The sequence below is a fragment of the Doryrhamphus excisus genome, chromosome 11 (assembly GCF_030265055.1).
Source record: "Doryrhamphus excisus isolate RoL2022-K1 chromosome 11, RoL_Dexc_1.0, whole genome shotgun sequence".
NCBI classification, from domain to species: Eukaryota; Metazoa; Chordata; class Actinopteri; order Syngnathiformes; family Syngnathidae; genus Doryrhamphus; species Doryrhamphus excisus.
Genome location: NC_080476.1, coordinates 18,845,001 through 18,857,801, shown reverse-complemented (window position 1 = coordinate 18,857,801; position 12,801 = coordinate 18,845,001). Strand labels below are relative to the sequence as shown.

At 29.4% G+C, this 12,801-nt stretch overlaps 1 protein-coding gene across 2 annotated transcripts in view; it reads left to right on the top strand.

Annotated features, from left to right (window-relative positions):
- Nucleotides 1-12,801, top strand: part of hipk2 (homeodomain interacting protein kinase 2) — an 88,935-nt gene that overhangs the window by 63,470 nt on the left and 12,664 nt on the right. Inside the window, exons 6-10 of one of the 2 annotated variants that reach the window (XM_058088230.1) lie at nucleotides 2,390-2,574; nucleotides 2,646-2,808; nucleotides 6,059-6,191; nucleotides 7,064-7,185; nucleotides 12,032-12,159. In XM_058088230.1, the coding sequence (XP_057944213.1) occupies nucleotides 2,390-2,574; nucleotides 2,646-2,808; nucleotides 6,059-6,191; nucleotides 7,064-7,185; nucleotides 12,032-12,159 (731 nt within the window). Of the gene's footprint in view, nucleotides 1-2,389; nucleotides 2,575-2,645; nucleotides 2,809-6,058; nucleotides 6,192-7,063; nucleotides 7,186-12,028; nucleotides 12,160-12,801 lie in introns of both variants that reach the window. The other variant, XM_058088229.1, reaches the window with a different exon arrangement.

Here is a 12,801-nt window from a genome sequence, read left to right as displayed (position 1 = left end):
TGAAAAAAAGTGTGACTTATAGTCGGGAAAATACATAAAAAAAAATACAAATAAAATACAAATAAATTAAAAATAATAATAAATAAATAAATAAAAATCCTTAAAAGGCAGGAAGTGAACAAATGTAACAGTTACTGTAAAAAAAAAGCCAACCTATGAAAAAAACTGTGACTTATAGTCGGGAAAATACATTAAAAAAATACAAATAAATTGCAAATAAATAAAAAATAAAAATATATAAAAATCCTTAAAAAGACTTTATTCAAAATAAAAAAGCCAACCTATGAAAAAAGTGCGACTTATATTCCGGAAAATACGTTATATATGTCTGTTTGGAATTTCCGGCTGATACGAGTTGAGGAATTCCGCACGTGCGTCCAAACCGTGTCCCTTTCTCAAAGTCATCTTCCACCATGTGATTATTCCCTGCACCCCATCCCACAGATTATTCCGTTATCACATCGTGTGGAGATGGCGATGAGCGAAGAGGTGCGGTTCCAAAAAATAAAAATAAATTGCATCAGATTTGTACCGTTGACTGGCAGCGCATCTGATAGCCCCTGGAGCAGGCCCCCGCAGATAAGCGCTGTGGCTTTAAGAAAGCGGAGCCGTTCCTCGGCATGTCACGGTATAAACATGGCCGCCTCACAGCAGCCGACGGTCTTGTCGGCTTAAACAAAGACGTGCGATATGGCGACCTTGCTGCTTGTTTAAACACGAGGGAAGGAAGCACAGCCAGTCCAATCTATTCCGCTTTGTTTAGTTTGCTAGTTAGCAGGGCACAAAGGGGTTGTAATAAAGCTCTCAACCCCCCCCCCCCCCCCCCCCCCCCCCCCCCCCGCTAATGAGGTGATGTTTTCATCCGTGTGCCTTCATCTTTGTTACTTTTGTTCCTGGCTGGGAACTGCAACTTTGCAACTCTCCCGTTTTTGTATCTTTTTTTTTCAATTTTGCAACTATTTTTTAAATCATCAACAGTTTTTCACATAATATTTTACTTTATTAATGATATTATAATATTAATATTAATATAATCATATTGAATAATTATTTAATAATTATTTAATAATTATTTAATAATTATTTAATAATTATTTAATTATTAGAATTTAATTATTTAATATTGAATTATTATTTAATTATTTAATATTTAGTTATTATGAATATATTTAATATTAATTTTATATTTTATATGGTTATTAAAATGTGATTATTTAATATTTACTTATTATTTAATTATTAAAATGTAATTATTTAATATTTACTTATTATTTAATTATTAAATGTAATATTTAATATTTACTTATTACGTAATTATTAAAATGTAATTATTTAATATTTACTTATTATTTAATTATAAAAAATATTATTTAAATTTTATTTATTATTTAATTATTAAAATATAATTATTTAATATTTACTTATTATTTAATTATTAAAATGTAATTATTTAATATTTACTTATTATTTAATTATTAAATGTAATTATTTAATATTTACTTATTACGTAATTATTAAAATATAATTATTTAATATTTACTTATTATTTAATTATTTAATATTAAATATTATTATTATATTTGATATTAATTTTACATTTTATATGGTTATTAAAATTTAATTAGAAAGTATTTAATTATTATTAATATATTCAATGTTAATTTTTCTATCTATTCTATTTATTTTTATAATATATCGACAGTTTTTCCACATCATGTTTGACTTTATTAATAACAACTTTATTGTGTTTGTATGTTTCTTATATTATGATATTTTAGTCACATATTTTAAATGTATGCTTTTTAAAATATTTTTATATTTTATAATTTATATTTTATTATGAGTTCGTTCTCCTAAAATGTTTTTGCTTTATTCTTTTTTTTATTACAGATGTTTTAGTAATGAAATGAAATTTGTAAATATTATTTTTATTTATTTATTTTTAATTTTATTTTTTTATTTTTTTCTTTAATTCTAATTAAATTAATTTATTAATTAATTTTAATTACAGCTTTTTTTGTATTTGTATAGTATTCAACTTTTTTCTTGTAAATTTTCATGTATTATTATTTACTTCCATATTGTCATTATTTTTCCCCAATGTAATTTTCCAAAAATAAGAACATGGAGGCTCGTCAACACATTTCGGTTTACATGTCAGCTTTTTCCATGGAATGGCGGCCATCTTCCGACCCAAATTTAGTTATTTCACAACACAGGAAGTGAATATTTTGAGGTATTGTGGAAGTGGTTCTACAAATAACAATAGAAATGTTTATGATGTGGTTGGTTGACACGTAGACCGCCACTCAAAAGGATGAGGCTGCCAATCAAAGCTAAAGGGGGAATTTTTTTTTGGAACGCCACTGGAATTTTTTCCCGCTTTCAGGTGAACATGACGTCAGATCTGGAAGGGAGCGACTTGCTGGCAGAGAAATCCGACAGAAGAGAGTTTATCGATTTGCTAACCAAGATGCTAACCATCGACGCCGATAAGAGGATCACGCCCATCGAAACGCTCAACCACTCCTTCGTGACGATGTCGCATCTTCTCGATTTCCCGCACAGCACACAGTAGGATCTCGAATTATCGAATTATCGTAAAGTTCCGATGACATCGTTTGATTCCCTTGGTGTTTTTCCAGTGTGAAATCATGCTTCCAGAATATGGAGATCTGCAAACGTCGCGTCAACATGTACGACACGGTCAACCAGAGCAAGACGCCCTTCATCGCCCACGTGGCCCCCAGCACCTCCACCAACCTCACCATGACCTTCAACAACCAGCTCAACACTGTGCACAGCCAGGTGAGAGTCCGAGACTCCGCGATTCTGTAACCGTCGTTCATAGAAAGATAGGAGACGTAAAAACGATATTAGGACCCTCAGACACGACCGTCACGGTCATTCGGGATCTTTGGGTGGTCGCCATTGTGGGGACGAGCGGCCAAAATGGCCTCCCTGGGGAAGACCCTGGACGTGTTGGAGAGACTAGGTCTAGTAATATAAAAAAATTAAATAAAATTAAATAAAATTAAATAAAATTAAATAAAATTACATAAAATTACATAAAATTACATAAAATTACATAAAATTGAATAAAATTACATAAAATTAAATAAAATTACATAAAATTAAATAAAATTACATAAAATAAAATTTTATGAAATTTAATTAAATTATTAAATTTATATTTATAATTAAATAAAAATAATATAAAATAATATAAAATAATATAAAATATAAATATTACATTCAAAATGTTCAATATTTATCTAATATTAAATATAATATTAAATACTAAATAATATATTAAATATTATTATTATTATTATTATCCCAGCTGTCTTCGGGCGAGAGGCGGGATAATATAAAATATAAAATATAAAATATAAAATATAAAATATAAAATATAAAATATAAAATATAAAATATAAAATATAAAATATAAAATATAAAATATAAAATATAAAATGTTCAATATTCATCTAAACACTAAATATAAATGTCAAATTAAAAATGTTAAGTCTAAATGCTATATATATAATGAATAATATATATAATTATAGTAATAATAATAATATAGTAATAATGAATGAATATAAACATTCATTCATTCATTCATTTTCTACTGCTTATCCTCACATATTATATAAAATATAAAATATATATATATAATATATAAAATATTATAAAATATATATATAATATATAAAATATTATAAAATAATATATTAAATATAAATATTAAATATAAAATGTTAAATATTCATCTAAACACTAAATGTAAATGTCAAATGTCTTCCGGCGAGAGACGGGGTAATAAAATATAAAATATAAAATATAAAATATAAAATATAAAATATAAAATATAAAATATAAAATATAAAATATAAAATATAAAATATAAAATAATATATTAAATATAAATATTACATTGAAAATGTTCAATATTCATCCAAACACTAAATATAAATGTCAAATTAAAAATGTTAAATCTAAACGCTATTTGTGAATATAATGAATAATATATATAATGATAATTATTATATAATAATGAATGAATATAAATATTCATTCATTCATTCATTTATTTTCTACTGCTTATCCTCACATATTATATAAAATATAAAATATAAAATATAAAATATAAAATATAAAATATAAAATATAAAATATAAAATATAAAATATAAAATTCAAAATAATATATTAAATATAAATATTACATTTAAAATGTTCAATATTCATCTAAACACTAAATATAAATATTCATTAACTCACATTCATACCTATGGACAATTTGGAGTCGCTACCCGGAGAAAACCCACGCCACGGTAATGACTGAGATGCTACCCCCCCCCCCCCCCCCTCTAAAAAAAAAAAAAAAAAATTCCATGTTGTTTGTTTTAAATGTCACACGCTTAGACTCTCATGACCCAGCTGTTAGCCTCTTTTTTCCCGATGTGTGCACATTTCCCGGCCTAGTATCCCGGCCTATCTGTCTGGATCCAGGTCCTGCGGGATTGTCCCAAAGTGCTGATTGCACACATGACAAGCTCCACTTCCTGCTTATCTTGCATTCCGGAGCTTTAAGGCCTTAAGAAGAATCCCTTTACTCCGGGCTTCATCTTGTCCTCCTCCATCTCCTTCTCTTTTGCTCCGGTTTTCCTGAGCTGGGAATTGTGTTGCTTTAGTTCATTCCCGTACGGTGTTGGGAATCCGAACTGTTTACTTTTGGAGATCCCAACAGCTCCGGTTAGCATATAAATCCAAATAAATATAGCATAATTCGAGCCATGATTCCGAGATTTAACATTCCCATTGTGTCTTTCCCTGGCATTTTTGCATCCTATGGATGGGATGGGATGGATGGGATCCCGTACGGATGCCATATCCCGTTATTGATCACGCCCCCCCCCATTGTCATTTTTCCACGTCAACTTTTTTCTTGTAAATTTTCATCTGTTATTATTATCATTATTTTTCCCCAATGTAATTTTTTTATTTATTTATAATTTTATTTAATTTTTTAAAATTATTTCTTTAATTCTTTTATTTAATTACAGCTGTTTTTGTATTTGTATTGTATTCAACTTTTTTGTTGTAAATTTTCATCTCTTATTATTATTATTATTTTTCCCCAATGTAATTTTCCAAAAATAACAAGTGTGTTTTTTTCTTTGTTTCTTGTAATATTATAACTTAAAACAATTATGTCATTTTTCTTAAACATTTTTGAACAATATTTTTATGCTAGTTTATGTTTATGCTTGTTTGTTTCTTATATTACGATATTTTTAGTCACATATTTTAAATTTGTGCTTGGTAAAATTACATTATCATCCCTCATAATATTATGAATTTATTCTCCTAAAATTGTAATTTTATTTTGCTTTATATATATTTTTTTTTTAAATTACAGCTGTTTTTGTATTTGTATTGTATTCAACTTTTTTCTTGTAAATTTCAATCTCTTATTATTATCATTATTTTTCCCCAATGTAATTTTCCAAAAATAACAGGTGTGTTTTTTTCTTTGGTTTTTGTAATATTATAACTTAAAACAATAATGTCATTTTTCTTGAACATTTCAAGTTTATGCTAGTTTATGTTTATGCTTGTTTGTTTCTTATATTACGATATTTTTAGTCACATATTTTAAATTTGTGCTCGATAAAATTACATTATCATCCCTCATAATATTATTAATTTATTCTCCTAAAATTGTAATTTTATTTGGCTTTATTCTTTTTTTTTAAATTTGTATTCAAAAAATTTAATCTCTTATTATTTACTTCCATATTGTCATTATTTTTCTCTAATGTAATTTTCCAAAAATAAGCTTCCGAATCAGCCGCTCTGAATTCCAGGTCTCCGAGGACTTCTGAGGTCAAGAGAAGGTCGGATTATAAGACAGAGATTCACCAAATTTTTGACTGTATGCTAAAGCTAGCGAACGCAAACCAGAAGTGTCTCATGGGAGAGGAAGTGGAAGTAGAAGTGAAAGTGGAAGTACTGATGTCTCCATACTAAACTACCAATCTGCACTCTACCAGCCCTCCGCCGCCTCCATGGCAGCCGTGGCCCAAAGGAGCATGCCCCTGCAGCCGGGGGCCCCTCAGCTCTGCGCTGCCCGGCCGCCCGATCCCTTCCAGCAGGCGCTCATCGTGTGTCCGCCCGGCTTCCAAGGTAAAGAGATCGTCCCGGTCGGAGAGCAATAATCCATGCATGTGCACAATGTGTGTTCGCCATTTGCAGAGTGGAAACCGTCACTAGCTTTAAGCTAGTTAGCATTAGGGCTAGCATGCCGTTCCCGGGGTAACTTTTGTGTCACTATTGTGTCACTAGATTATAGTCATTACAAGGAGGGTGGGGGAGTTGTTGTGTTGGAATTTTCTAGAATATTTTAATTTTGTAATAATTTTTGTAATAATTTTTGTAATAATTTTTTAAAATAATTTTTTTAAATATTTTTTTTAAATAATTTAAAAAATATTTTAAATTAATTTTTAAAATTTTAATTTTTTAATTTAAGTTTCTAGATAGAATTTTCTAGATATAAATTAGCTTCGGCTTTTAAGAGAAATTCACATTTCCAGTCATGAAACATTTAGAGAAAAAATTGCATGAATTTGAAATATTACAGACTAAAATACATATTTTTTTAAATGTCCTAATTATGAGATAATAATAAAAATAATGAAGAAAATAATAATAAACCAAGAACTGTAATGTAAATTATTATTACACTTTGTCACCAATAAGGCACAGCTGAGATGCAAACTATTTTTTTATAATAATTTTTTAATAATATTTTTAATAATGAAATAAAATAAAATTACAAAATATCTCAGATATCCACATGGGTTAGATTAAAAACATAAAATTGGACCCTGCATCCGTTGATTTTTTTTCATATGGGAATAATCTGGATTAGGAAAATATTTCATTTATTTATAAGGAATCGTATATCACAGAAATTCACTTATCACTGACAGCAATATAATAAAGTTTTTTATGTCACATATATAAGCTAACTTCGGTTGTGGTGTCATTCACAGGACTGCAGGCGTCTCCTTCCAAGCACAACAGTTACTCCATGCGGATGGAGAATGCTGTTCCCATAGTGACCCAGGCCCCCGGTGCCCAGCCCCTGCAGATCCAACCTGGTCTCCTTACTCAGGTACAAAGACCTTTTGATGCATTAACTGTGGATCCTGGTATATTCTTGATTTAGCATGCATTTTTTGGTTGAAGTGTGTTATTATTTATTTATTTATAATTTTATTTATTTATTTAGAATTTTATTTATTTATTTATAATTGTATTTAATTTTTTAAAATTATTTCTTTAATTCTTTTATTTAATTCTTTTTTTTTTATTACAGCTGTTTTTTGTATTTGTATTGTACTCAACTTTTTTCTTGTAAATTTTCATTTGTTATTATTATCATTATTTTTCCCCAATGTAATTTTCCAAAATGTTCCAAAAATAACAACTGTGTTTTTTTCTTTGGTTCTTGTAATATTATATCTTAAAACAACAAGTCATTTTTCTTGAACGTTTCAAGTTTATGCTAGTTTATGCTAGTTTATGTTTATGCTAGTTTGATGCTTATGTTACGATATTTTTAGTCACATATTTTAAATTTATGTTCGGTAAAATTACATTATCATCCCTCATAATATTAGGAGTTTATTCTCCTAAAATTGGAATTTTATTTGGCTTTATTCTTTTTTTTATTTAAGCTGTTTTTGTATTTGTATTGTATTCAAAAAATTTCATTTCTGATTATTTACTTCCATATTGTCATTATTTTTCCCCAATGTAATTTTCCAAAAATAACAACTGCGTTTTTTTTTCTTTGGTTCTTGTAATATTATAACTTAAAACAATTATGTCATTTTTCTTGAACATTTCAAGTTTATGCTAGTTTATGCTAGTTTATGTTTATGCTTGTTTGTTTCTTATATTACGATTTTTTAGTCACATATTTTAAATTTATGCTCGGTAAAATTACATTATCGTCCCTCATAATATTATGAGTTTATTCTCCTAAAATTGTAATTTTATTTTGCTGTATTATTATTATTTTTAATTACAGCTGTTTTTGTATTTGTATTGTATTCAACTTTTTTCTTGTAAATTTTCATCTCTTCTTATTATCGTTATTTTTCCCCAATGTAATTTTTCAAAAATAACAACTGGGGTTTTTTTTCTTTGATTATATATTATTATATATTTTATGTAATTTTTCTTGAACATTTCAAGTTTATGCTAATTTATGTTTATGCTTGTTTGTTTCTTATATTACGATATTTTTCGTCACATATTTTAAATTTATGCTCGGTAAAATTACATTATCATCTCTCATAATATTATGAGTTTATTTTCCTAAAATTGTAATTTTATTTGGCTTTATTCTTTTTTTTTCATTTCAGCTGTTTTTTTTTGTATTCAAAAAATTTCATCTCTTATTATTTACTTCCATATTGTCATTATTTTTCCCCAATGTATTTTTCCAAAAATAACAAGTGTGTTTTTTTCTTTGTTTCTTGTAATATTATAACTTAAAACAATTATGTCATTTTTCTTGAACATTTCAAGTTTATGCTAGTTTATGCTAGTTTATGTTTATGCTAGTTTGTTTCTTATATTACGATATTTTTCATCATATTTTAAATTTATGCTCGGTAAAATCACATTATCATCCCTCATAATATTATGAGTTTATTCTCCTAAAATTGTAATTTTATTTTGCTTTATTATTATTTTTTTTAATTACAGCTGTTTTTGTATTTGTATTGTATTCAATTTTTTTCTCAATTTTCCAAAAATAACAACTGGGTTTTTTTTCTTTGATTATATATTATTATATATTTTATGTAATTTTTCTTGAACATTTCAAGTTTATGCTAATTTATGTTTATGCTTGTTTGTTTCTTATATTACGATATTTTTAGTCACATATTTTAAATTTATGCTCAGTAAAATTACATTATCATCTCTCATAATATTAGGAGTTTATTCTCCTAAAATTTTAATTTTATTTGGCTTTATTATAATTTTTTTTTAATTTCAGCTGTTTTTATATTTGTATTGTATTCAAAAATTTTAATCTCTTATTATTTACTTCCATATTGTCATTATTTTTCCCCAATGTAATTTTCCAAAAATAAGCTTCCGAATCAGCCGCTCTGAATTCCAGGTCTCGGAGGACTTCTGAGGTCAAGAGAAGGTCGGATTATAAAACAGAGATTCACGAAATTTTTGACTGTATGCTAAAGCTAGCAAACGCAAACCAGAAGCATCTCATAGAACAGGAAGTGGAAGTACCCATGATGCAGTGCAGGTCTCCATAGAAGCGTTAGACCCGTGTCTAGCAAAGCTCGCCGACGGATCATGTGGACCAGCATGCATCACACCTAGCCACTAGCTGTGCGGTACGCGTCCATCGCCGTGGTAACCCCCGCCGTGGGGGGTCTGGCCTGGCCGTCCCCCCACCTGTGCCTCATCTGGCGCCCCCCCCCCCACTCACTCACCCCGCTCACCTCAAGCTCCCTTGAGGAGGAGAACCCGGCAGAAGCTTTATCTGGTGCAGGAATGCAGAAAATGTGGAAACAATCAAAGGGAATGAAAGCTGCGGCTTTCAGAGCCCCGAGGTGACAAAGGGTTTTCACCCGGGAAGCATTTGGATGAGGTGGGAGTCGCTGGGCCGCTGATAGCGATGGTGGCCTGAGAAGAAAGAAAAGTGGGTTACCCTTTCAGGGCAGACAGGCCGGTTACACAACACAGACGCCTGTTTAGGGAGGGGGGGGGGGCACGGGGGCACGGGGGGCGGGGGCAGGAGTGGAGATGGATGGATGTCTTAGTGTGTCATAATAGCATGTTGATAAAAGAGCTTAGATGGGCTTTTAGCTGGAAACTCCAGAATGTTCCATTAGAGCTCACGGGGGGGGGGGGGGTCAACTTTGTCCAATTGAAACATCCTCCCCTTCGTCATTCCGAGTTTCCCAGTCAAAAAAAAACAAATAACGGAACATCGAGCTGCTTAGCTGCTCTGCTGTAAACAAACGTGCTAACGCTAATTCATTAGCCTGATAGTACTAATAGCAAATAGTACTAATATACTCCTATATATAGGATATACTACTATATATGTACATATATAGTACTAATATACTTCTATGTGTAGGATATACTACTATATGTATATATACATATATAGTACTATTATACTCCTATATATAGGATATACTACTATATATGTACATATATAGTACTAATATACTTCTATGTGTAGGATATACTACTATATGTATATATACATATATAGTACTATTATACTCCTATATATAGGATATGCTACTATATATGTAGATATGTAGTACTAATATACTTTTATAAGTAGGATATAATACTCTATATATACATATATAGTACTATTATACTCCTATATATATGATATACTACATATACATATGTATATAGTACTAATATTTAGGAGATACTACGATATATATATACATATATAGTACTAATATACTCCTATATGTAGGATATAATAATCTATATATACAGATATAGTACTATTATACTCCTACATATAGGATATACTACTATATATGTACATATGTAGTACTAATATTTCGGATAAAATACTCCTATATATAGGATATACTACTATATGTATAGACATATAGTACTAATATACTCCTACATACAGGATATGCTTCTATAAGTATACAGATATAGTACTAATATACTCCTGCATATAGTACCAATATACTCCTACATACAGGATATGCTACTATAAGTATACACATATAGTACTAATATACTCCTACATATAGTATTAATATACTCCTACATACTGGATATGCTACTATATGTATACACATATAGTACTAATATACTCCTACATATAGTACTAATATACTCCTACATATAGTACTAATATACTCCTACATACAGGATATGCTACTATAAGTATACACATATATTACTAATATTAGTACATATAGTACGAATATACTCCTACATATAGGATATGCTACTATAAGTATACACATATAGTACTATATTAGTACATATAGTACTAATATACTGCTACATATAGGATATGCTACTATAAGTGTACACATATAGTACTAATATTAATACATATAGTACTAATATACTCCTACATACAGGATATGCTACTATAAGTATACACATATAGTACTATATTAGTACATATAGTACTAATATACTGCTACATATAGGATATGCTACTATAAGTATACACATATAGTACTAATATACTCCTACATATAGGATATGCTACTATAAGTGTACACATATAGTACTAATATTAATACATATAGTACTAATATACTCCTACATACAGGATATGCTACTATAAGTATACACATATAGTACTAATATTAGTACATATAGTACTAATATACTCCTACTTATAGGATATGCTACTATAAGTTACACATACATAGTACTAATATACTCCTACATATAGTTATGCTACTCTATAGTACTAATATACTCCTACATATAGGATATGCTACTATATGTATACACATATAGTACTAATATACTCCTACATGTAGGATATGCTACTATAAGTTACACATACATAGTACTAATATACTCCTACATATAGTTATGCTACTCTATAGTACTAATATACTCCTACATATAGGATATGCTACTATATGTATACACATATAGTACTAATATACTCCTACATGTAGGATATGCTATTATAAGTATACACATATAGTACTAATATATTCCTACATATAGGATATGCTACTATAAGTATCCACATATAGTACTAATATACTCCTACCTTGAGTACTGAGGGCTACCTACTAAAACATCTCCACAGAGCCCCCAACCATTTGCCGCCCCTGCACAACCCGGAGTTCTAATCTTCCAATGAAGGAAAAATCTGCCTTACTTCCTGTCTTTTCAACCCCCCTCTAATTGCCCCCCCTCGGTGTTTCTTCTGTCTTGTCCCACCTCAGCAGGCTTGGCCCAGCGGGACCCAGCAGATCCTGCTACCTCCGGCCTGGCAGCAGCTCACTCACACCTCAGTCCAGCACGCCGCCGTCATTCCGGAATCCATCGGAAGCACACAGCCTCTGGCCGGATGGAGGTAAGGGACACCTTTTCCCGTCTTGGAACTGCTCGGCTTGTCTTGACCTTGTGGGGACACAAACGTGATGATGATGATGATGATGATTAAAGGATCGCCACACCTTCGCCACGCAGCATTGACGCCAACTTTTGGTCCGGTTTTATTCCCAAAATGTCTTTTTTTCCCACAGAAAACACATCCCACTCATCTTTTTTTTAATTGGTCCTTCAATTAATCAGTTAATCATACGATTAACCACAACACCTAAAGGAGTCACGTCGAAAATTGGGAAAAAAGCAGTAATTTTATCGGAATAAATACAAAATAAATAAAAAATATACTTCATTATCTCCAAGAGAAATTCACATTAAAAAAAATATATATAAATATAAATAAAATACATATTTTTTTAATGTCCTAATAATGACATAATAATAATAATGAAGAAAATAATGAGAAACCAAGAAGTATAATAAGATATCAACATAGATAAGGATAAGGAATCTTATTTCACAGAAATTCACTTATCACTGCCTGGTCTCACAGCAATTAATAAATTATTATTTATAGAAATTCACATTTCCAGTCATGAAACATTTTGAGAAAAAATAGCATAAATATTGAAATATTACAGACTAAAATACATATTTTTACAATTAC